Below are 23,498 nucleotides of genomic sequence, written 5' to 3' on the forward strand. Positions count from 1 at the left end.
GAGATGCTAAGTACAAATCTGAGAGTTGTCTGGGAATCCTCCCACTTCTTTACTGGCTCCTGAGCCCACCTCTCACCACCCTCTTCACTAATTTTTATTGATTCTATTGTAAATTTAACAGGCACCAATCAACTGGTACCTCTGTTGTCCACAGCCCGAATCCAAGGACAATCCATGTTGTCCTCAGCATCTTTCTTACTTACCTGCAATAGTTACTCACCAGTCTCACACCTTGGAACCTTGGGACCACCCTTACTCTTCAATCCATTCTCCACAGTTGAAGCATGCAATTCTTGCCACATTACACAACTGCTTAAAATCTTTCTGTGGTTCTTCAGTATTCATAAAGCAAAAAGCCTTTCTCTTTAATCTGATTTACAAGTGCCTCACAGACCATCTTCCTGCAGCTCCCTGCTTCAGACCTAACTATTTGAACTAGTTGTGGTTCCCTAAAGGACAGGCTCTTTCTGCTCCTCTGCATCACCAGCCATATTCTGATAGCTCCAGACTACTCTTACTGTGCTTTCCCTCTAGCAAACAAACACTCAGGCCTCATATCTCCATTCAGGTTACTTCTTCTGTCTTCTTCTGGTCACTCTGAAGACCCTTGGAATTCCCTCTAAACCTAGTGCTGGTCTCTATCACGTCCTTGGTCAATCCTTATGCACTTACGGATTGGTTTAAACTTGTTTATCCTTCCCTTCCCGGTATATTACAAACGTTCTTTTGGGGACTATATCTTGTCTTTGTACCCCTAGTTCTTAGCACAGCTACTGGAACACCGTGAGGGCGAAACAAATACTTCGCTGAATGATTAAATGCACAACACATGATTCTAATTTCTGTGCTACTTTATATCCATTTCTACAACTAAATTTCTTTTTTTTTTTTAAGATTTTATTTATTCATAAGAGACACACAGAGAGAGGCAGAGAAACAGGCAGAGGGGGAAGCAGGCTCCCTGCAGGGAGCCCGATGCGGACTCGATCCTGGGACCACTGGATCACGCCCTGAGCCGAAGGCAGACGCTCAACCACTGAGCAACCCAGGTGGCCCTACAGCTAAATTTCCTTAGTTCAGGAATCTAAACTTTTCCCTCTATGACCCCTTCTTACTCCACTCCATTTTTTTCCCTATTGTGAATATCCTCAGTATTTGGATACCAAATCCAGTAGCTAATCTAAGTCGTCTTTGCTTTTTTGGTACCGCCTTGAAATCATCCTTTAACGTTTCATTGTATGCACGATCGGCATCTTCTCGAGGCAAGAACGCGGTCCCTAAGTCTCCAGCTAGAGTTACAGATGCTCCTAAGAGTCTATACGTGCGTGCGGACGATTAAGCCCGGCGCAAGAGCACCAGGCTGCTTTTTTTTTTTTTTTTTTTTTTTTTTTTTCCTTTGGAGCGTGCGCACCAAGAAAGACAAAGGTGGGGAAAGTGACCAAGCAGTCATCCAGGCGCATGCCCGTCCCCAGCTCGCCCCAGCCCGGGGGTGCTCCCGGCGGGGGAGTGGGTGTGGCCTGACCCGGAGCCGCAGAAACCCAATCCGAGCGAGTGGGCTCGGCCCCTCCCTCCGCACGATTGGTTCACGCTCAGTGTTGTGGGGCGGGGAAAGGAAGAGATGTGGGCGGGGGGGGGGTGCGGATGGTGAAGAAAGGAAGCCGTCTGGTTCTGCGCAAGCGCAAGCGAGGGACCAGCAGGGGGCGCGAAAGAGCAAAGGGGAGTGTGGAAGCCCTGAGGCGCTGGCGAGCGCGAGCTGGGTCGCCAGCCTTGACGCCTGCGCCGTGGCCCTCGGGGCCCCGCGCGCGGCGGGCGGGTGCCCGGCGCGCCTGCGCAGTAGGCGGCGGCAGCAGGGGGAGGTGGAGGCCGTGGAGCGGCAGCGGCAGCAGCGGGTCCCGGGACTGAGGCAGCAGCGGGGGCGGCGGCAGGCGGAAGCTGAGGTGACGAAGGCAGCGGCGGCGGCGGCGGCGGCGGCGGCCGTTTCCCTCACGGTGGCGGAGACCAAGGCGGCGGCGGCGGACGGGGAGCGGCCCGGCCCCGGCCCCCTGCTCGTTGGCTGTGGCAGGGCCGCCGTGGGGCCGGCCCGGCTCCCGCCCCCGGCGGCTCCCCCTCCGGCTCCTCCCCCGGGGAGACGCCGGGGGCCTGGCCCGGCCCGGACTCAGACCGCCGCTGCAGCCGCCGCTGGGGCAGTCGGAGGCGGCGGCGGCGGCGCCATGGGCGGCCTGGCCTCCGGGGGGGACGTGGAGCCGGGACTGCCCGTCGAGGTGCGCGGCTCCAACGGGGCCTTCTACAAGGTGAGGCGGCGCGCCGGCCGGGGACACCGTGTGCGGCCCCCTCCCCTCGCCGGGGCGGGGGCCGATGGGGCGGGATCGCGTTTCGGGAGCCAAGTCCTGACCCCGCGAGCCCCGGACCCACGTTCCCGTCCGCAGCCCTCCTGGGGGGACCTCTGCAAGGGAGCCCCCTTTCCTCCGATTTTCGCTCCCTCTATTAATTACACTTGCTCTTAGCCACCCCCACTCCCCAACCCCCACTCCGTCTGGGAGAGAATGAACATCGGGGCATTATTGTGCTCGGATCGGCACCCGGTCGTTCCCCCCACCCCCACCACCACCAGGAGACCCCATTTCCCCAGCTTGTCGTTGACTTTTCTTGTTTCCCTAGTGTAGAAGACATACCTTAAACCTTCATCACATCCCCCCACCCCGCACGGTCCAAGCACATTGAGAATTCTCTTTATTCTTCCCTATTACCCTCTTGGGAAGGCCGTCCCATATTAGATCCTTTTATCTTCCTCCGAGAGGCCTCTGCCTCCTGGCTCTGCAGGACTCACCCCACTTTCCTGCTGTATTTCTGCTCCCAACCCAAGGAGAAACGGTCAAAATCCATTGATGACATTTGCTGTCGTTGACCTCAGCAACTCTGGGTTGTTGTACCAGTCAAGTTGCCTCCTAGCCATAAGGTGGCATCTTTCCCCTAAGTCTCTCACCCCAGCCCTTTATCCCAAGGCTGGCTGGTCTGCCATTCCAGGAGGGTGCATTTCTTTTTTGTATCTCACTTTGACTTCAGCTATCTTTAGATCATTCCTATAGGTTCTTCCTCTGGAGCAGGGTGAGCTTCACCTTCCTAATCACATGAAAAGATCTTCTGAGGGATTGCCACTTGGAGAAGACTTCTGGTCAACTCTCTCAATTTGGGAATCTGATAGCTTTTTTTTTTTTTTTTTTTAAGAAGGGGGTTTATCTTTAAAGGGTCCTTGTTTACATCCACTTTTGCCTTGCCCAGGATGTGGTTCCTTAGAACTCCTTTTGCTACCACCATTTTTATTCTGAAACCATTTTCTAGGATATTGTTTTCCCCTTTGGATTAAGCCAGAGGGAGACCCCTTCTTGCCTCTCAGGAATTTTTCTTTGTGTAACTGTTATTTTTGAGCCTCTTTAGATTTTATGCCTGGAATTGTCCCAGAGACTTTTCTCATTCCTGTCTTCTTTCATTTTACCCTGAGGAGCAAGAGCAGGGATATCTTCTTATCACATGGGAGGAGGAGAGTCCCCTCTCTTTTTCTTTCAGGCCTTTCCTCCTGTAAAAGACCTCTGCATCTTCGTGCCCTTGGAAATGACTTTCTCCAACTCTATCCTAGAAACTGGAACTGAAGTCCTGTAACTGTAAGGGTCTTGTCTTTGCCCTTAGAGTGGAAGGTTTCTGCCCTGGCTTCAGTTGATAAGTTAAGTGTAGTGATTTTTTTACCCACCCTAAATGCTTATCGATTTCTGCCTGGCTTCCCTCACCAAATTTCATTCTATTCAGAGCCTGTGGCAACACTTATCTCTTTATTTTAGATTATCCTGTCAGCCTTAGTCTTTGGTTTTTTATCCTAAAACTTGTGTATCCCCCGGGAACCACCTATTCCATGTCTGAAGGAAGTTCCCAACTGACCCCTTCTGTCGTTTTTTTCTGCATACTTTTCTCAAAAAAACTCAAGACTTTTTCTTCTAGCCTGCCTCCATAGTGTTTCTGTTTTCTTTGGCAGAAGTCTCTAATTCCTTTCTGATTCTGATAGAGTATGCTTGTCTCTTGTATCCCTTTTCTTCAAATTTGCGTACCTTTGTTGAAATACCCTTCCTTGTAAGATTTTAGCCCCATTTTCCCCAGTATCTTGTCCTTCATTTGGGTCTCTCCCACCCCGAATTCTGGTTTTGAAGAAAAATGACTCTAAAATTGAGATAATGATACTTGCTTTTTTCTAGGAAGCATAGGCACCAAGCATTGCTGGGAAAGATTGGCATCCAGTTCAGATGAACTGTGTGAGACTGGGGACACATTTCTCTTTACACATACAAGTGTCTAACAGAAAATCTCTCAATCTTTCCCTTTCCCCCGTGGGCTATGACAATGATAGACTTGGGTGAATTAGGGACAGGATGCTTTGAATCAGTTTGGAGTTGAGCTGAAAGCCAGGTGATGTGGATTTTGTGTTCTGGCCATGTTAGCATTTTCTGCCTCATGGGTCAGTTAAAAACAACAATAAATTCCTAAATTCAGACTAATCTTTCTTCAACTTTCAGTGCCATATAGATACTTATCCATTCTGACCTTGCTGCTAATTTAATATTCATGACTCAGCAAACTTTGGTGTGGGTCAAGGAATGTTTACATTGCTTCTAGAACTATAAATTTGGGGAGGCCCCTTTCTCCTGTCTCAGAATTGGGTCCTGTTTTTGATCATCTTCCACGATAGTGCTGCACATGTCAGATCTGGAATATAAGTTATCCTGTAGCTATCCCACCAACTCTTCGTTTTCTCCGGTACCTAAAAGTGTTTTAGTCTCTAGGTTGTACTCTCCTCATGAAATATCTGTTCACCTTTCAGGGCACAATCAGCCAACGTTCCAGACCTTGCCTGGATGTCCACATTCCTCTTCCTGTCTTAAGGAATACAGCATTCCCAGCTTCAAGCTGTGGTTTTTATCCAGACCCCTCCTGTTTTTCTCCCAGAACCCCCTCCTTTCTTTTGAGAGTCCAGGACTAGAAGATAGGGTAGAGGTGGGGAATAATTTCCTATCTTATTTAAGGAAATAAGTATCTAGAACGCTTGGGTACTCTTCCTCTTTCTGGTCCTAAGCCCTTTAAGCCAAAGCCGGGATATGCTGCAGCCATTGATTTGAGTCATTCTTTGGATCTAGTTGGCTTTCTAGAGATTGATTCACCTGCTCCTGCCCTCACCTGCTTATCTCCTTAATGAGCATGGAATGAGCAGAACTAGGTTCTCACTTTCTACTACTGGTATCTTTGGAGGGAAAAAATGGATGATGTGGGTGAAGTTAACATGAGTTTGGGAAGAAAGCTTGTTCTGGTGAGTATTTGAAGGAAAAAGACCCTAGAAGTCTAAGATTGTGTGGTGTTTGGTTGAACTGCTGAGTAATGTGAGGGGAAACTCCATTCTGAGCTATTTTTGCCTTGGGGACAGATAGTGGTAGCTAGGAAAAACAGGGTGGTAGTGCTACCTCTCCCTGAGGGCCAACCCTAACATGTTGGGGGAGAATGGGATTAGAGCCATGGGAATATCCTTTGCGAAGAAGTATATCTAGGAGCGGGAATCTATTCTTAAAGGAGGCAGACAAGTGATTCTCTTCTATCTCCTCCATGCTTTTTATCTCATTCCTAAAATGTTTTGAGAAGAGCTAACCCTCTCTTAAACTATTTTTCAAGTTTAGAGACAGACATTTTGGATAAAGAATTGGATAAAGAAAAAAAAAGAATTGGATAAAGACAGAAGGAGCTGGGTGAAATGTTTCTAGAAATCCACACAGACCCTCACAGAGGGAGAAAAGAAAAGGAAAGTGATGCTGTTAGGAGGGGAGGGTGGAGGATGCTCAAGGAGCTGAGAACCCAAGGGGGAAGAAGGACTCAGGCAAACAGTGAGGAGTGAAAATGCCTCAGAAGACTGGTGTGTGGAATAGCAGGCTTGGGTATAGGTGGAGCTGTATGAAGAGTGGAGAAAACATGGGGAGTGGCAGAGAAAACGAAAGCACAGCTGAGCAGGAGGGCAGGCACCAGGAAGACCAGATGCCTTGGGCAGTAGTAAAGCTCTGCATAGTGAGGCACCGCAACAAGATCTGATCCCGAAAGAAGAGAAGGATGGCCAGCTGGTATCAAAGAATGAAATCTGAGTTTTGGTTTTCCCACCGTAAGGAAACAGCAGTATAGTAAATGTTTACATTCGACCAATTCATTGAGGTGGTAATGATAGAGGTGTGCATTTTCGGTGTTTTCTCTCCTAAGCTCAGCTGTTACGCATAGCTGCAGAGTTCAGGAATGGTTCTTGTGTGTTAGACTTTTGAAATCCCTAAATTTTTTTTAAAAGATTTATTTATTTGAGGCAGGGAGGGGCAGAGAGAATTTCAAACAGATTTACTGCAGACTCCCCGTTAAGTGTGGTGCCTAAAGCCCGGCTCAAGCCTACCACCCCAAGACCATGACCTGAGCCAAAATCAAGGGACAGACACTCAACCCATTGAGCCACCCAGGCGCGCCAACCCCTAGTTCTTTGTTAACAGCTTTATTGAGGAATAAATATTGAAGTACGTATGTTCGAAGTATAAACTGATAGGTTTTGACTTAGATACCTGTCTACATATCTATATAGATACGTGTCAAACCATTACCACAATCAAGATATTTCCATCACTCCCAGGTCTTTCAACCACCAATCTGCTTTCTGTCTGTTGGTAATATGTTAATTTGCACTTCCCTGATTTTTGACAAAAGCAAAAAGGCAATTCAGTAGAGAAAGGGTAGTCTTTTCAACAAATGGTGCTCAACCTGACTGTCCATGGGTAAAAAATGAACTCTGCATATCTTGCACCATGTACAAAGTTTAACTCACAGCAGATCATAAATCTAAATGTAAAATAAAAACTACGAAACTTAGGATGCCTGAGTGGCTCAGCGGTTGAGCGTCTGCCTTTGGCTCGGGGGGGTGATCCCAGATTCCCGGGTTCAAGTCCCGCATCGGGCTCTTTGCATGGAACCTGCTTCTCCCTCTGCCTGTGTTTCTGCCTCTCTCTCTCTTTCTCTCTCTCTCTCTCTCTCTGTGTCTCTCATGAATAAATCTTTTTTAGAAAAAAAGAAAAAACCTACAAAACTTGTAGAAGGAATAGGCGAAAGCTTTGGGTGTTGAATTGAGCAAAATTTTCTCAGGAAACCAAAAGCTCAGTTAGAAAAGAACAAATTGATAAATTGGACTTTCAAAAACAACAATCCCTAATTTTGAATATGTGAAAATTAGAGAAGGTAGAAAAATTGGGAGCATAGGATTGAACATAGAGCTTGCCTGTCTTTGTTGAGACAGTAGGAAGTGGACCAGCTATTCAGTCATCCCTGTTCCTCTCCCAAGTCAAGGTCTCAATTTGGGGTGTGGGGGTCTTACCCTTTCAGATTCGTAGCAGCATGTCATAGTCTAGCATTCAGAAATCTCACATATCCTAAGTCCTGATTTCTCCTTCTATAAATTGTGTTCATCCTTTTGAACTTCAACAGTGTTCCAAGAATTCACTTAGGACCCAGGCACGAAGGCACCGAGTTTGCTCAGGTCTCTTGCTGCGTTGGGGTGCTAGACCCTTCTCTCTCGGCAGATCCTGATGTCCTCTAGGTGTTCCAGGACAGCCTCACACTGTCTCATGGGATATTCTTAGCCTTGCTGAGTATTGTTGGTATTTTAATTGAATTCTGGCAAGTTGCTCAGCACAACAGGAGGCAGATAGAGAGGGAGGCCCCTGTGGGAATTATAGTAGACCCATCAGTCTCCAGGCTGTTCTTATGCAGGTGATGTTTTCCCCTTCTGTGTCATTTGTCTCATCTTATTTGTGGATTTTGCCAGTTGTCTTTCCACGTCAGTGTCATTTCTTTTGTCCCTGCCTCAACTTCATATTCTTGCCCCAGTCCCCAGTACAGGTAAGTTTTTCTGGTCCTATCTTTAGATTTCCTGTGTCTCTATCTAAAACTCTAGGTAACCGTCTCTTTTCCCTTGATGGTAGTAAATTGTCGTTTTTTCTCTCTCTTTCTTTCTTTCTTCCTTTTCTTTTCTTTCTTTCTTTCTTTCTTTTTTCTTTTCTTTTCTTTTCTTTTTCTTTTCTTTTCTTTCCTTCCTTTGTTCTAAAATCCATTCTAGGGCTTTGTGAAGGATGTCCATGAAGACTCTGTCACCATCTTCTTTGAAAACAAGTAAGACCTTGGGAATAGAGAATCCAGCATACTAGGTCCTAGAAGGAGAGTGGAGAAGAGGGGGCAGCTGAGTCCTATGAGGCATGTAATAGGTGGGGGAGAGCCAGGGGTGTGGGTGGTCAACTTATATAGACCCCAGGAGAGGAACGGGCTGAAATGTGTGTGTGTGTGTTGGGGGGAAACGGTTGACCTAGTATTTGGATTCTAGCAGGAGACAGAAGATACAGTGGAGCAGGGCTTAGAATTTAGCCTCTAATCACCAGAGAAGGTGGGAACTGCCCAGCAGAGGCAGTAACCCCTTCCTGAAGAAATAGCAACATGAGCCCAAATAGCTTTCATGTCACGGTTTCCCTTGCAGCTGGCAGAGCGAGAGACAGATTCCTTTTGGGGATGTCCGGCTCCCACCTCCAGCTGACTATAATAAAGAGATCACGGAGGGGGATGAGGTAGAGGTAAGAGCCAGGGCTCCACCCCTTCTAAATGTCACTTTTTCCTGGATTCTGTGGTCTCCCTTGCCCTGAGACCAGTATCCCAGGCTCTCCTCTGGTTGGTTCACTCTCCTTCCTCTGAAACCCGGCCCAGTAGGCTGTGGAAGAGAGAAGTGCACCAGCTCCCTTTCCCTGTTGTGATCAAACTCGGGGAGCTTCCCAGTTTCAGGGGAGTCACTTTCCCCGTTATGGTGACAGCACCCTCTGGGCTTTTAATTAGCTCCTTCCTCGAGTCTCCTTTGTTGTGGTATAATGTGCTTCCCAGGATCTGAATGTTCCGTTCGTGATGTTTTTATTTTTTTATTTTTTTTCGTTGTGATGTTTTTAGCTAGGTCTCAGTATCTCTTTATTTTCGGCTCCAGGTTTATTCTCGAGCCAACGAGCAGGAACCTTGCGGCTGGTGGCTGGCCCGGGTGCGGATGATGAAGGGAGATGTGAGTGATGGGAAGCACGGACCATAGTCACAGAAAAGGGGGGAGACAGACGCTCAGGTCATCCACACTTGTTTCTTCCTTTCTGCCAGTTCTACGTCATCGAATACGCTGCCTGTGATGCCACTTACAATGAGATTGTCACCCTGGAACGGCTCCGGCCAGTTAATCCCAATCCCCTTGCAACCAAAGGCAGCTTCTTCAAGGTTACTATGGCTGTGCCTGAGGATCTGAGAGAGGCGTGAGTCAGGGACATCGGGATGGGGGCTCCGTTGACAGTCCTCCTGTTGGCCCACCTTTCTCCCAGGTCCCTCTTTTTTTTGTTTATTTGTTTTTAAAGATTTATTTATTTATTTATGAGAGAGAGAGAGGGAGAGAGAGAGGGGCAGAGACACAGGCAGAGGGAGGAGCAGGCTCCATGCCGGGACCCCGATGTGGGACTCGATCCTGGGGCTCCAGGACTGCGCCCTGGGCCAAAGGCAGGTGCCAAACCACTGAGCCACCCAGGGATCCCTCCCAGGCCCCTCTTGTACTGTCAGTCTTCCTCGTCCTCCCCCATCCTTCCTCATCTCATTTTTGTCATCCCCATCTCTCTGAACCTCTGAACTGCACACTGCCCACTGAGCACTATTCTCTTCCTCGGCAGCTGCTCCAATGAAAATGTCCATAAAGAGTTCAAGAAAGCGTTGGGAGCCAACTGTATCTTTCTCAACATCACAAATAGTGAGCTCTTCATTCTGGTGAGTTGACCTGACTTAAAACGTAAACCCTCTCAGTGATTTTTTTTTCCTCCCCTTTTAACTCCTTTGCAGAAAGGAAGGGGCTCAGATGTGCTTCTGTTTATTTGTCAAAGAAGATTTTTTGTATGGCTCCTGACCCCTGCGGGCCCAGGTAGCCCCATGTTTCCTGAGTCTTCCCTCACGTATGACCTTAAGTTTTTTTTTGCTTTTTTTTTTTTTTAAGCCTGGCCATCCTTTTGCAGTCTGGACCTTCCCTTGCATATTTGGGCTCTGAAAAAATAGACTATACGATTCTCACCTCTCCCTCTGCCTAAAATCACTTCTTTTAGGTACCCTGATAATAGTAGGCCCTTGTGAAACTGATAGTGATTTTTCTCTTCTCTCATTTCATTTCTTAACTCCTGTCCTTTTCCAGAGACTGAGGCATCCTGGTTCCCAGTCCTGGGTCTTCCCCGGTGTGTATTCAAAGTCAGTTTCAATGATTTTGTCCATTGGTTTCTTCCCAGTCAACTACAGAAGCCCCTGTGAAGCGGGCGTCTCTACTGGGTGACATGCATTTTCGAAGCCTGCGCACCAAACTCCTGCTCATGTCCCGCAATGAAGAGGCTACCAAGCACCTGGAAGTAAGTTTAGGCCTCACTTCATACTGCTGAATGGTATTGTTATTATCCTGCCTTCCCATCCCATCCTCCCCCCATGCTCTTGTGTTTACAGAACAAAAAGACTAAGGTCTTTCTGGGCCATTAAACCTGGGTCTGCTATTATTTCCCAGACTCCTCCAGATGGCAGAGCTTCATCATGTTATAATAGTACAGTTGTTTTCATTTTTTTCTTAACCATGGGACCCTTTGATCAAGTGAAGTTTTACTTGAAAGCACAATGCCTAAAACAGATCAATCAGAGCAGCTCTGCCTAAGTAGAAGAAGGGGGTGTGACCCGGACCTCCACTGGCCTCCCCCAGATCACCTCTGGGAATCAAACAGCTTTGCAGGGTCTATTTGAGAACCATTTGTATTCTGGAAGGACCACTGTCAAATATTGACCTTTGGCAAATCATTTGATTTCACTGAGCTTTATCTGTATGACAGTGAGGTGCTTAGACTAGAATATTTCTACAAGGTCTTTTTGAGTTCTGATATCTTAGGATGGTCAGATTCCCTTTGCTTAGGTGTCATACCATCCTATACAAATAGAGTGTGTGTGTGCACATCCATTCCGTTTATCAATAGAACTGATCTTTTTGGTAGGCTTTTCTCCGAGCCTGTGCACATTGTGGATCATAGTGGTCTGTCACTTCTCCAGGATGCTACTCAGGGCACTGGCAGAACTTCACCATTACCCCCAGATGATACAAATTATGTCTGCTCAAGTTCCCAACGAGCAGATTCCCTGGTGACGAAAGGTAGACTTCAACTCTCTTAGGACCTGGTTGTATTGATCAGTGTGGTAAAGAGTGCCAGATATGGGGCGCCTGGGTGGCTCAGTCGGTTGAGTATCCAACTCTTGATTTTGGCTCAGGTCACGATCTCAGGGTTGTGAGATCGAGCCCTGAGTTGGGACTCCGTGCTCAGCACAAAGCCTGCTCAAGGTTCTTTCTCTTCCTTTCCGCCCTCACTTTTTCTTTCTGTCAAATAAATAGTCTTTGAAAAAGATGGTTAAGTTGGCCATACGTGTAGTCTTGTTTTTGAGAGATCTTGTTTTTCTTCTTTTTTTCTGTTTTGTTTATTAAATCATCTTGAAATAATTGTCTGCATAAAGAAAAAACATAGTATATTAGGTACACTTGTACCTGTCAGTTTAAGAATAAAACTCTTGGCAAACTTCTAGAGGACATTTGTAAATCATTGTAGAGCCTCTCCCTTCCTCCCTAATGCAGTTATTTTGAATACCCAGCACGGTCCCTTTTTGTCCATCCCCTTCTTGCCTGAGGTAAGTCCTTGCCATAATACAGTCCCACCCATCTTGGAATAGGATGTAGTGGACTGGGATCAGGAATGACCCCTTTCAAATAGCTTTCCTGTTCGGTGCTTCTACCTAGGACTCCCTCTTCCAGAACCTTCCATGTCTTTCTGCCCTTGTGCCCAGGTATCTGAGGACTGATGGAGAGAGGAAGTGGTAGTGTGGTTTCCATAGCTCTTTATATGCTTTCTCAGCCTCTTGCTTTCTACTCAGCTTTTTGGGTTTTATTTTGGGAGTTGATATTAGCTTGGTCAGAGTAATTGTTCCTTACTCTTACATTTATCTTGTGAAAGAGCCTTTCACACCAGCCTTAATTAATCCTCCTGATAGTCTGGGAGTGGGATGAGTCAGGTGGAACAGTTCAGCAGATGACAGAACAGAGACACTGAGAGTGTATTGTGTTTATTTTTTTTTTTTTAAAGATTTTACTTATTTATTCATGAGAGACGCAGAGAGAGAGAGCCAGAGACACAGGCTGGGGGAGAAGCAGGCTCCCTGCAGGGAGCCCCATGTGGGACTTAATCCTAGGACCCCAGAATCACGCCCTGAGCTGAAGGCTCAACCGCTAAGCCACCTAGGTGCCCCAAGGGTATGTTGTGTTTAGCGTCACATAACCAGATAGTGTCAGAGCCAAATCCTGAACTGTGGTGGCTCCCAGCCCAAACCCTGCCCTCGTTTATCTCCCTCACCCCCACCCCAAGCCATTGGTGTTCGCCAGGTAGGAGTGGAATGGCTGGTTCCTGAATTCTCCATACAGGTCCCAGGGGTTTGTGGATCCAAGGTGGTTCTGGCTTGCTTTCACATATTTTTGTCTGCTTAAGTCCTGCAGAGTGTTAGGGACCCGGGACAGGTGTCTGGGGTTCCGCCGCCACAAACCCCACTGTGCCTTTTCATTTCAGACAAGTAAGCAGTTGGCGGCGGCCTTCCAGGAGGAGTTCACGGTGCGAGAGGACCTGATGGGACTGGCAATTGGGACTCATGGTGCCAACATCCAGCAGGCCCGAAAAGTACCTGGGGTTACTGCCATTGAGTTGGGTGAAGAGACCTGCACTTTCCGCATCTATGGGGAGGTCAGCAAAAGACAGCTGCTCTTTAGGTCCCTTGGGGGTCGAGAGAGGAGAGTGTGTGATGAAAAAGAAATCTGAATCCTGTGGATCTCCCTCCTTGACTTTGGTGGCAGTGCACTTTCCCAAAGGCAGAGAGTGGCAGGAAAATGAGTGTCTGGGTAACAACTCCCTACTCCTCTCCCTGTAGACTCCTGAGGCGTGTCGACAGGCCCGAAGCTACCTTGAGTTTTCTGAGGACTCTGTGCAAGTGCCCAGGAACCTTGTTGGTAAGTTGAGGGTGTGTATGTGTAGGAGAGAGTACGGGGTGGGAGGAGGGAGATTCCCAAAAGCTGTTCTGGGCTCAGCACCTGTTTTCACAAGGAAACTTCAGTCTGTCATAGGAGTGACAAGAATGGAAGAACAGGGCAGCCCTGGTGGCTCAGCGGTTTAGCACCGCCTTCAGCCCAGGGTGTGATCCTGGAGACCTGGGATTGAGTCCCACATCGGGCTCCCTGCATGGAGTCTGCTTCTCCCTCTGCCTTTCTCTCTCATGAATAAATAAAATCTTAAAAAAAAAAGAAAAAATGGAAGAACAGATTCCTAGGGATTGTAGTATTTTGTCCCGTGAAAACTCCCCTGAAACAGAAGAAGGAGAATAAATTGAACAGAATCCATATGTAGAAGTTGATTTTATCTTCTCTGTTTTTACTCTTCTTTCTTTCCTTCATTTCTTAAAAAAATGTCCTAATTCCTCCTTTATCCATTCAGGAAAAGTGATTGGAAAGAACGGGAAAGTGATTCAGGAGATTGTGGATAAATCTGGTGTGGTGAGGGTTCGAGTAGAAGGTGATAATGATAAGAAGAACCCGAGGGAGGAGGTATGGGGCAGCTACATCTAGAAATTGGTTTCCAGAAGGAGATGGGATTGTTCTTGAAGCCCTTCTCTGTGGGCTGGGATTTCTAGGGTGGAAGATGGGAGTTCCCAAGGGGTAGAGGATGGGAGCTTCTGTTTCCCCATAGTAGATGCAGAGCCCAGATGATCCCACACGGTGAGCTTCCATAGGAGAGGGTGGAGTCAGTACATGTGTTGACTGTCCTGCTAACAACCCCCCTCCCTCTGCTCTCCAGGGGATGGTTCCTTTCATATTCGTGGGCACCCGGGAGAGTATTAGCAACGCCCAGGCCCTGTTGGAGTACCATCTCTCGTACCTGCAGGTACCCGAGCCGGGAGCCAGGACCCAGAGGGTGTGGGTGTAGCAGGGAGGCTAAGGTGCTGGTGGATAAGTTAGGAGCTGTGGTGCCAGTTTGTCTCTGAGGAGAACAAAAACCACTGAGTGCAAATTGGGGGCTGTGGGGTTGGGTCCCGTAATTTTCCTGTTCAGCCAATGTCTTTCTTGGTTACTGAGCGTTTCGGTATGTAGGGGCGCCAGGGCAAGGAAGCCTGAGTGAAGGAGCATGTTCATCCATCTTACATTTATTTCTCCTTCTGTACCTTTCTCCGTCTTCTGCCCAACCAGGAGGTGGAGCAGCTTCGCTTGGAGAGGCTGCAGATTGATGAGCAGCTTCGGCAGATTGGGCTGGGCTTTCGCCCTCCTGGGAGCGGGCGGGGCAGCGGTGGCAGTGACAAGGCCGGGTATACCACGGACGAGAGCTCCTCCTCTTCCCTCCACACCACGCGGACCTATGGGGGCAGCTACGGGGGCCGGGGCCGGGGCCGGAGGACAGGCGGTCCTGCCTATGGTGAGACGCCACGGGTCTTGTGGGGAGAGGTGCAGGTCTGGGGGCAACCTCTAGGACAGGGTGACACATGGAAGATGGGACTGACTGGGGGGCTGAAGCCAGGGCGGGTGGGTAACCCTGACTGAAGCCCTCTGCACTCTGCAGGCCCCAGCTCAGACCCATCCACAGCTTCTGAGACGGAGTCAGAGAAGAGGGAGGAGCCCAGCCGAGCTGGGCCAGGTGACCGGGATCCCCCAACCCGCGGGGAAGAAAGCCGGAGGCGGCCAATTGGGGGCCGGGGTAGGGGACCCCCCCCTGCCCCCCGGCCCAGCACAAGATACAACGCTTCATCTATCAGCTCAGGTACTGCTGTCAGCTGGGGTTGTGGATGCAGGCCAGACGGACAGGGGACAGACCCCTGTAACAACCTCTTCCTCCTCTGACCAGTGCTAAAAGATCCAGACAGTAACCCCTACAGCCTACTGGACACATCTGAACCGGAGCCCCCAGTTGATTCTGAGCCTGGGGAACCCCCCCCAGCAAGTACCAGGCGCCGCCGCTCCCGCCGCCGCCGCACAGATGAGGACAGGACCGTCATGGATGGGGGCCTGGAGTCCGATGGGCCCAGTATGACTGAGAATGGCCTGGGTAAGGGCTGCTCCGGGGGTCTGAAAGGTTCGAGCTGGGCAGGAATTGAGGTGTGGACGTGAGATGCACCACTTGAGTTTTCTCTGCCCCACAGAAGATGAATCGAGACCCCAGCGTCGGAACCGGAGCCGCCGCCGCCGTAACCGTGGGAACCGGACCGATGGCTCCATCAGTGGAGACCGTCAGCCAGGTCAGCCACCACTGGGTGCTGGCATCATTCCTCAGATCTGGGGGATGGGGTGCCCTGTGCCAGGCGGTGGGGCTGCGTGGGTGTCTAGGGGCTGGACACCTGCTTCCTCCTGAAATCCTGTCCTCTGCCTTCCCCAGTGACCGTGGCCGACTATATCTCCCGAGCAGAGTCTCAGAGCCGCCAGCGGCCCCCCCTGGAACACACTAAACCCTCAGAGGACTCTCTTTCAGGACAGAAGGTAGGCAGGCCTGGTGGGATGGACCCCACGGCGTTTTCCTCCTAGGGCAGGGGGCACAGGGGTGCAGGGAATTCACGGACAAGGCTATGTCAGATGGAGTTTGGGCTGCATGTGCAGCGGGAAAGGTTGGGCTCGGACTTTCTGGGTTCCCTAAAAGTCCCCAGAGCGTCAGGGCTGGAGCGCCAGCCGCCTAGAGCCCAAGGCTGGGGGCGGGGAGGGCATTAACCTGAATTTTCACTTACCGCTTCCTTCCTCTCCTTTTCTTTTTCACTCTCCCCTCAGGGTGACTCTGTCAGCAAGCTTCCTAAGGGCCCCTCAGAGAATGGGGAGCTCTCAGCCCCCCTGGAGTTGGGTAGTTTGGTGAATGGGGTTTCATAAACCCTTCAGCCCTCATCCCTCCCTTCTCCATCTCGCTTGCTGCCCAACACCATGGCCCTCACAGGCCCGACTGACCTGCGCTGGAGCTGCTCTTTATCTAGGGGGGAGGGGGGTGGCACAGCAGCTTGGGTCCCCCCCTCAGCCTCCAGGAGCTCGTGGAGGGGTGTGTAACAGGGTCATACCCCCTTCCTCTTGTCCGCCCTACCCCCAGGGTGAGGGGAGCCTCTCTCCTTCCCCATCAGACTGGATGTGCCTTTATCCTCTAATGCCCCAATCTCTCTGAACACCCCCGTTCTCCGCCTGCTGGTGCGGGGTGCTCCTTGACCCACCCAGATTTGACAGTTCAGGGGGGCTCCCCTGCTATCCCTCCTCCCATCCTGTACCCCCCATTTCTGGGGCCTCATCACTGTGGAAGACGGGGATAGTAAGGGTCTAAGTGGGTGGGAGGCATGGGGAAGGTTTTGGAGTAGAACCAGGGGTGTGTGTAAAGGGGGGTGACAAGGTCCTCCAGGGGAGGGGGACCAAACTTGTCTGGTGGATGAGAAGGCGTATTTATTTTTCACTGTACAGTATTTAAAAAGAGAATAAAAAAATCCAAATGGCTCCATGGTTCCTGCACCTTCCTTGTGCCCACTTGGGTTGTTTAGTTTCTCTAGGATTGACCTGCCCCTGCCTAGGCCCTGTTGGCTGCTTCTCTGGGCTGGCTGCTTTGGGAATTCCTGGCATTCCTGTGTCCCCAGGGCCCAGGGCCCTTCCTAGTCCAGAACCCAGTGGTTGGTGGCCTGGGTTTTGTTGCCTGTCCCCTCCCCCAGGTGCGGGGCAGGCGGGCTGTCGAGGGAGCTGGGCCACTCCTCTACCCTGAGTCATGGTGGCTGGGTAGGGCTGCTCTGGGCTGGAGCTGTTCCTGCTAAGAGCTGAGAGCCAAGGCTGGCTGCCTAATCCGATTACTTGAGGCCTGGGGCTTGGGCTGGGCCTGGGGCAGAATGGGGAGCCAGGCTCCCACTGGCAGCCTTGCAGACTTTGGTGTCCAGCTCTCCTTTCTGCTGGTTCTCTGCTCTGGACCCACCTACACTGCTGACCACTCGGCCCCTGGTGGTGGGATTGGGGGTGGGGGTGTCCCAGGGCCCCTGGCTCCCTACCTTCAGACTCAGGTTGCGGATACCACCTGCCGTGGAGAAACCAAGGTTTGGGGCTGGAGTTGGGAGGGCCTAAATTTTCTCACCTGGAGAAAGGGGCTGAATCACCACCTAAGCACCTGCTGGGATGACTCAGGAAGCAAAAATGGCCTGTCTTCTGTCTTGGCCCAGGGGCAGTTCAGGGGTTTGAGGAGCAATAGGCACCAGAAAAAGATTTGGGGTAGGGGTGGGGTGTTCTGACTTCCTCCTGGTTCAATTGTGACCCTGAGGGCTTTTGATTCCCCTGTGCTTGTTCTATTGTGCAAAGGAATTGACTTTAAATTGCCAAAGCTCAAGAAGGGAGGGGAAGGCGTTCAGAGCTCCTCAGGCTGGAAGGCTTGACATCTGGGTCCTGGGTGGGGAGGGGGCGTGGTGCCCCAAGGGGAGCGTTGGGGGCTGGGGAGAACAAGACACCTGGGTTTGCCTAAGGGAGGGGGACGTTGGCGCCCTTAAGGAGGCGCGGTCTGCTGGGAGGGAGTGGGGAGGAGCCTGGTTAAAAGCTGTTCCCAGGTCTGGCCCACCCGCCAGCTGCAGACGCTGAAGCCAGGTGAGAGGGGCCGTGGCGCCCGAGCCCAGGACCGATCCAGAGACCGAGCGCGCCTCCGTGGAAGGCCACCTGGGTTTGGAGGACCTCGCGGCATCCAGGACCCGAGTGCAACCTGCCCGGTGTGCCGGACCAGGCAGCGGATTCGGCACCGGCTCTCAAGTGCTTGATTTGTTGGGAGCAGGGGCTCCATTCTAAGGCCTCTGAACTTGGGGACACCTACTTTTTAAGGACACGATTTGTCTGGAACGACTCCAGACTAGAAAGATACTTCCGTTTTAAGGACACCGGTTTGGGCATCCACGCTCCACTTTAGAGGGGAGGGCGTGTAGGCCGGCTTCTCAGGGCTTCCCTCCACCCCCCACCCTCCCCATGGCGCTTCCTGGCTCTTCCCACGTTCAGGCCTGGAGCCTGGCGCCTCTTGCTCCCCCAGCCCCGACCACCTCGTCCTCGGGCTGCCAGGAACGGGAGGGTGCTGGGAGCCCAGGGGTCCCTGGGGTGCTCCCGTTGGAGAAGGTGAAGCGGCCCATGAACGCGTTTATGGTGTGGAGCTCCGCCCAGCGCCGCCAGATGGCGCAGCAGAACCCAAAGATGCACAACTCGGAGATTTCCAAGCGCCTGGGCGCGCAGTGGAAGCTGCTGGGCGAGGACGAGAAGCGGCCCTTCGTGGAGGAGGCCAAGCGGCTCCGGGCCCGGCACCTGCGCGACTACCCCGACTACAAGTACCGGCCTCGACGCAAGACCAAGAGCTCGGGCGCCGGGCCACCCCACTTCGGCCAGGGAGGCGGTGGCGTGGCTGGCGGCGGGCCGCTCTGGGGGCCCGGACTCGCGACCACCCAGGGCAGCAGGGGCTTTGGGTACCAGCCGCCCAACTACTCGACAGCCTACCTGCCTGGCGGATACGGGTGAGTGCCCAGGAAGCAGGTGGAGGGGCTGCAGGGAACCTGAGGCTATTGGTGGAGGCGGGGAACCCCCCACCCCCACCCAGGGCCCCACTAGGGTGGGAGCTTTCTGGGGGCCCAGGGTTTCCGCGGAGGGCGTCTCCATCCCAGCCTGGCAGCAGCGGCCCCTCAGGGTCAGACAGCAGACCCCCTGGATGTGATTGTGCTCTAGTTACCTGAATTTCCCGTTTCCTCCCTGCTCCTGGCCCTCCTGTGACCCGGCTCCGGCTCCCTCTCCCAACCCTCGGGGCAAGGAGAGGCCAGGCCCAACTCTACCCCTTCCTGGCCTGCCGCCCCAAAAGAGGAAAACAGGCGCAGCACGCAAGCCTGCTGGGGAGCGTGCCTCAACGCGCTGCTCTTAAGCCCTTAGTCCTGGGGTCTGGTTCTGAACCTGCGTTGCCCAGTGGGCCCAGCTAGGGGCTGGGAGAAGAGTTCTACTGTTTGCCAGAGTGGGGCCCACCCACCCCCACTTGTGAATGGGGGCCCTGCTGACCCCTCCCGCCCCGAGATGGACTCTAACTCCAGTGTCTCTCTCTTTGCAGCTCTTCCCACTGTAAACCAGAGGCCGCCTCGCCGTGCTCCCTCCCTCAGAGTAACCCTAGGCTCCAGGGAGAGCTGCTCCCTCACTACAGCCCCTATCTGTCCCCGGGCTCGCCCACTCCATACAACGCCCCCGTGCCCCTGACCCACCTCTAACCCTTGTGGACATGGACCTCCCAGGAAGGGCTTCCTTCTCCTCCTTCACCCAGAACCTCCCACCCCCACCCCAGGCTGCAAACCTTTCTTTAGAACTCAATGTTCCTCCAGTACTGAGGAAGCCTGTGCTCTGGTGTCTGCCCTGCCCCCAAAACACAACACACTTCTTTTTTGTAGGACGAACACAGTTTTTACTATTAAACCACGTCTCAGAGTCTTTATTCCCCCATCTCTGTTCCACCCTCCCCTCGCTGCAGCAGGAACCAGCAGTCTCCGCTCCCTTCCGCCTGGACCTGCCAGAGCAGGAACCTCCTCACCCCACCCTGGGGCCCTACCTGAGTCACTCCTGTCTCCTGCCCCCCACCCAGCACTGGGGTCCTGGAGACGGTCCCAACCAGGTTCGGGGAGGGAGGCGGCCACACGCCTACCACCCGCCCCCATTCTTTCCACTGGTCAGGCGCTGGGGAAGACGGGTAGCACAGAGCAAACTCTCACCCCAGAATATCTAAGTAGCTGGGAACTGCTGCCAAAAGAGGAGTCTCTGCCAAATGATGAAACGAGTTCATCGTACATGCAGGGGACTGCACACTAGGTGTCAGCCTGAAAATCCCCAAACCCCCACCCCAGGATGGTGTTCCCACTAAACCCCTGGCTCACTAATTCACAATTGCAGAGGAATGAATGATAAATCCCACCAGCTGACTGGTTTGGATGGGAAGGACCCAGAGGGCGGGTGGATGACTCGAAATGGGGAGTGTGCTATAGTAGCCAGCTCTGCCCTACTGCTTTTTCTTCTCGTGGGGAGCCTTTGCGTTCCAGTAGTACAGCAGCTGGGCGGCGATGAGGCCATTGCAGAGGGAAGAGACCACGAAGGTTCCGGCCATGAGGGGGTCTCCAGTCTCCTAGGTGAGAGGCAGCTGGTGTGTGTGGGGGGGTCACTTCCACACAGCCCAAAGTGCTCAGAGGGAGCAGCCTGAAGTCCCTGGTTGAGCCAGGACGGGATTTTAGCGCCCTCTAGAGGGGAGAAGGTGAGCTCACCTGAATGGAGGTGAAGATTCTGGCCAAGGAGCCCCCAAAGAGCAGAAAGACTGTGATGGCTGAGAGCTGGCCTGTGTGCCGGTTCTGGTAGTTCGTTGCTGCCTGGATCAGCTGGGGAAGAAATCAAGAACCTTTGTTCTGTTATCTGAACTCTTCCATGTTCCCGTCACAGACTTCCCATCGCCCTCTGTCCAACACCCCCACACCTGGGGCTCCCACTCTGCTCCTCATCCAGTCCCCACCCCACTCCCTCTGCCCAGTATCCTTCTTTCCTTCCAGTACTCACCCGCCCCACTACCACAGCAGGCACATTGGAGGCCTGGAGCAGGGTGATTACGGCCTGAGGTGTCAGTGGTGACAGGAGCGCCAGCAGGACCAGCGCATAACAGGCTAGGAAAGTGACACCTGGGGGCCAAGGAGGTAAGGAGCCCTGGTCAGCCTCTCCCACTCCTCTGGCTTCCCGGAGCCAAAGTTCCCCATCAGGGCCCCCAAGAACCACACCCTGCTCTCGGGTAAACCCTGGCACCTTTCATAGTCTGTCCTCTGTAGTGCAGGACCAGGAAGCAGATGGTGACTGTCTGGAACAGCAGGAACAGAGCTTCACCCCAAGAGCTGCAGAGTCAAGAGTTGGGAGGAAGAAAGGCGGGCCTGGAAAGGGGCAGGGAAAGCCTCCATGGCCCATCCATCTGGGGACACAGTTCTCTGACGTCCTCCTCAGCCCCCACCTGTCTAGATCCCGGGCATCCCTGGGATGCTCTCCTCTCATCACGTCCACAGGTGATGGCCAGATTTCCAGAAAGGCTTAAATAAGCCCTCTCCCCTGCCTCACCCTAAATCCCACTTGCGAGCATTCACCCTTGGGATTGAGGGTAGGCTCCCCTCACCTGAAGGGGAAGTTGTTGGTGATGCTGTAGACCATGGTCCCCGTCAGTGCCACTAGTTCTAGCATCACTGACTGAAGGCTCAGCCCTTCGGCGCTCTTGGCTTTCAGGATTTTAAACACCTGGGGCAATTTTACTAGAGAAAGGACGAGAAAGGCAGAGGTAAAGCGCCCACATCCCTTGGGAGCCCCACACAACAGCCATGGGGCAGACTGGGAAGCATGTCACCTCCACTGGTTAAGAGACCCACCCCATTTCTGGTATCTCAGCCCTCCACCTTAAGATAGGGTACATACATACCCAGAAGTGACCCAGCCACAATGCCCAGACCCAGGCTCTTGCTGAGAAGAATCTTGAGGCAGGGGACTGAAAAGAGAAAGCGGAGTAAACACAAAAGCAGCCCCTGGAATCCAGCTCAGGACTAAAGGCTTTTCAGGCTGCTGGGGGTTGCTGCTGCTCCCTAAGACCTGGGCAAACCCAAACAAGGAAGATCAGGGCTGTCCGATGGCAGGTGAAAAGGCCAGAGGGCCTTCCTGCCCCAAATCCTATCACTGTCAGGTAACTTTTCCAAAATAGGCGGATTTACGTGAACTAAACTCCTTGACTTCCGAGGCTTTCCATTGCTTCTCTGCAGAAAGCTGGGCAATGCCCAGGAGACCTCCCATCCTTTCCCCTCTGAGCAACCCAGGCGCTCCACTTCGCGCGTGTTGCCCGTCCAAGGACAGGCCTCCCGCTCCCTCTGCCCGAACTCCTGGCCCCTCCCTGCTCGGGGGCTTGCTGGGAGGCCCTGGCACACACCTCCAGCCCAGAGAGAGTCATGAATTCGACCCAGGCAGGTGCACAGTGGGAGAGTGGGGGGCCGGGAAGGGACTGGGCCTGACGTCTGCGGTGGGCTTTGTGTGGACCTGCCTCGCAGACGGAGGCCGGCAGGCAAGTCATCCCAGGATTAGACCACGAGCAAATGCTGAGGGCGGAGGGCGCCTCTGCAGATGCCCCCGAAGCCTAAATTCATCAGAGGCTTTGGAGTAAGTGCGGGTTTGCTCAAGGTCTACTGATCTACTAAAGACCGTAACGACCTGGTCAGATTTTTTTTAAATTTTACGATAGTCATACAGAGAGAGAGGCAGAGACACAGGCAGAGGGAGAAGCAGGCTCCATGCACCGGGAGCCTGACGTGGGATTCGATCCCGGGTCTCCAGGATCGCGCCCTGGGCCAAAGGCGGGCGCCAAACCGCTGCGCCACCCAGGGATCCCGTCCTGGTCAGATTTTAACTTCGTTTTGTGCAGTCTGAGTCTTTCCACCTTTCACGATCACCAAGAAGTACTGACGCCACCGCCCTCTCCCGGCCTCCCGCTCAAACATGGCGAGCCCCCTCTATGGACGCCGAGGCACTTCCGCCCCCAGCCGAAGGGATTTCCGCCGGCACGGCGTGGCAGGGGTCGCCACCGTCCGGCCCGCAGTCACGCCCCCGATGGCCCGAGGGCGCTCGGGCAGAACTTTTGACAAAGATACCGAATAAAGCTCACCGTGAAGCAAGTCCCACTGGACGAAAATTTGGTCGTAGCATTTCTCAGGTAAGAGAAGCGGTACAAGCGCCCGTTTGAGCAGGCCGTCCTCCTCGGCCGCCATGTTGCAAAGCTAGCTTCCGCCCGTCTCTCCGGGCCGCCATGGAGCGACGCTGCGCATGCGCGACCTGGCCTTTTCCCCCCACCCCCGCCCCGCCCTCTTTTCCTCGCTCTTTCTTCACGCCACCCCACCCGTAAAATAGGTCTCGTGCAGCGACCACGTTTCGGAAGCGCCCTGCCAGCTCGAGTCTTACGGCATGCTGAGGCGGCGCGCCTGCGCAGCTCCATTTCTCGCGCCTTTGTTTATGCTTCCAGTTGGGAGGCAACCCCGCGCCTCCTACCTCTATCCGCTCCTTCTGTGCGGCGCCATCTTGTCTTCCCCAGCCGGCTCCACCTTGTTCGAAGTTGAGAGACGAGGAGCATGGGTGTCCGCAAGGGCTTTGGGTGGGGGCGCCATGGCTCCCTATCTCCTGTTGTCTGGGCGGCTCCAGAGGGAAGGGCGCTGGCGGAAGCAGGACTGCGTGCGCCAGGCAGTCCCCCGGAGGCGCCGAGCTCCACGCAGCCCCATGTTCCTCCCTCCTGGCTGTCTGCGCCCGCAGCTGC

At 52.8% G+C, this 23,498-nt stretch overlaps 3 protein-coding genes across 4 annotated transcripts; 2 read left to right on the top strand and 1 right to left on the bottom strand.

Annotated features, from left to right (window-relative positions):
• The first annotated feature begins 1,829 nt into the window (after positions 1 to 1,829).
• Positions 1,830 to 16,673, top strand: FXR2 (FMR1 autosomal homolog 2). Of its 2 annotated transcripts, none has more exons than XM_055306425.1 (17): positions 1,830 to 2,291; positions 8,165 to 8,217; positions 8,576 to 8,669; positions 9,068 to 9,139; positions 9,229 to 9,377; positions 9,783 to 9,876; positions 10,383 to 10,499; positions 12,735 to 12,905; positions 13,090 to 13,168; positions 13,650 to 13,759; positions 14,010 to 14,096; positions 14,399 to 14,621; positions 14,766 to 14,963; positions 15,048 to 15,248; positions 15,343 to 15,438; positions 15,576 to 15,676; positions 15,959 to 16,672. In XM_055306425.1, exons 1-17 carry the CDS (start codon positions 2,211 to 2,213, stop codon positions 16,052 to 16,054), a joined length of 2,022 nt encoding a protein of 673 aa, XP_055162400.1. In that variant the 5' UTR covers positions 1,830 to 2,210; the 3' UTR covers positions 16,055 to 16,672. The 2 variants fall into 2 exon arrangements, with proteins under 2 accessions (XP_055162400.1, XP_055162399.1); XM_055306424.1 differs by lacking the exon at positions 1,830 to 2,291 and adding an exon at positions 3,298 to 7,947 and having other exon boundaries at positions 15,959 to 16,673.
• Positions 16,674 to 17,752: 1,079 nt separating this feature from the next.
• SOX15 (SRY-box transcription factor 15) lies at positions 17,753 to 19,534 on the top strand. Its single transcript, XM_055304608.1, has 2 exons — positions 17,753 to 18,678; positions 19,257 to 19,534. The coding sequence occupies exons 1-2, from the start codon at positions 18,146 to 18,148 to the stop codon at positions 19,408 to 19,410; spliced, it is 687 nt and encodes a 228-aa protein (XP_055160583.1). The 5' UTR covers positions 17,753 to 18,145; the 3' UTR covers positions 19,411 to 19,534.
• A 78-nt stretch (positions 19,535 to 19,612) lies between these two features.
• On the bottom strand, positions 19,613 to 22,995 carry MPDU1 (mannose-P-dolichol utilization defect 1). Its single transcript, XM_055304607.1, has 7 exons — positions 22,857 to 22,995; positions 21,630 to 21,695; positions 21,333 to 21,465; positions 20,975 to 21,060; positions 20,735 to 20,853; positions 20,449 to 20,559; positions 19,613 to 20,312 (listed from the first exon to the last, which is right to left on the bottom strand). The coding sequence occupies exons 1-7, from the start codon at positions 22,957 to 22,959 to the stop codon at positions 20,190 to 20,192; spliced, it is 741 nt and encodes a 246-aa protein (XP_055160582.1). The 5' UTR covers positions 22,960 to 22,995; the 3' UTR covers positions 19,613 to 20,189.
• Between the last annotated feature and the right edge of the window lie 503 nt (positions 22,996 to 23,498).

The sequence above is a fragment of the Nyctereutes procyonoides genome, unplaced genomic scaffold (assembly GCF_905146905.1).
Source record: "Nyctereutes procyonoides isolate TBG_1078 unplaced genomic scaffold, NYPRO_anot_genome, whole genome shotgun sequence".
Lineage (NCBI taxonomy): Eukaryota > Metazoa > Chordata > Mammalia > Carnivora > Canidae > Nyctereutes > Nyctereutes procyonoides.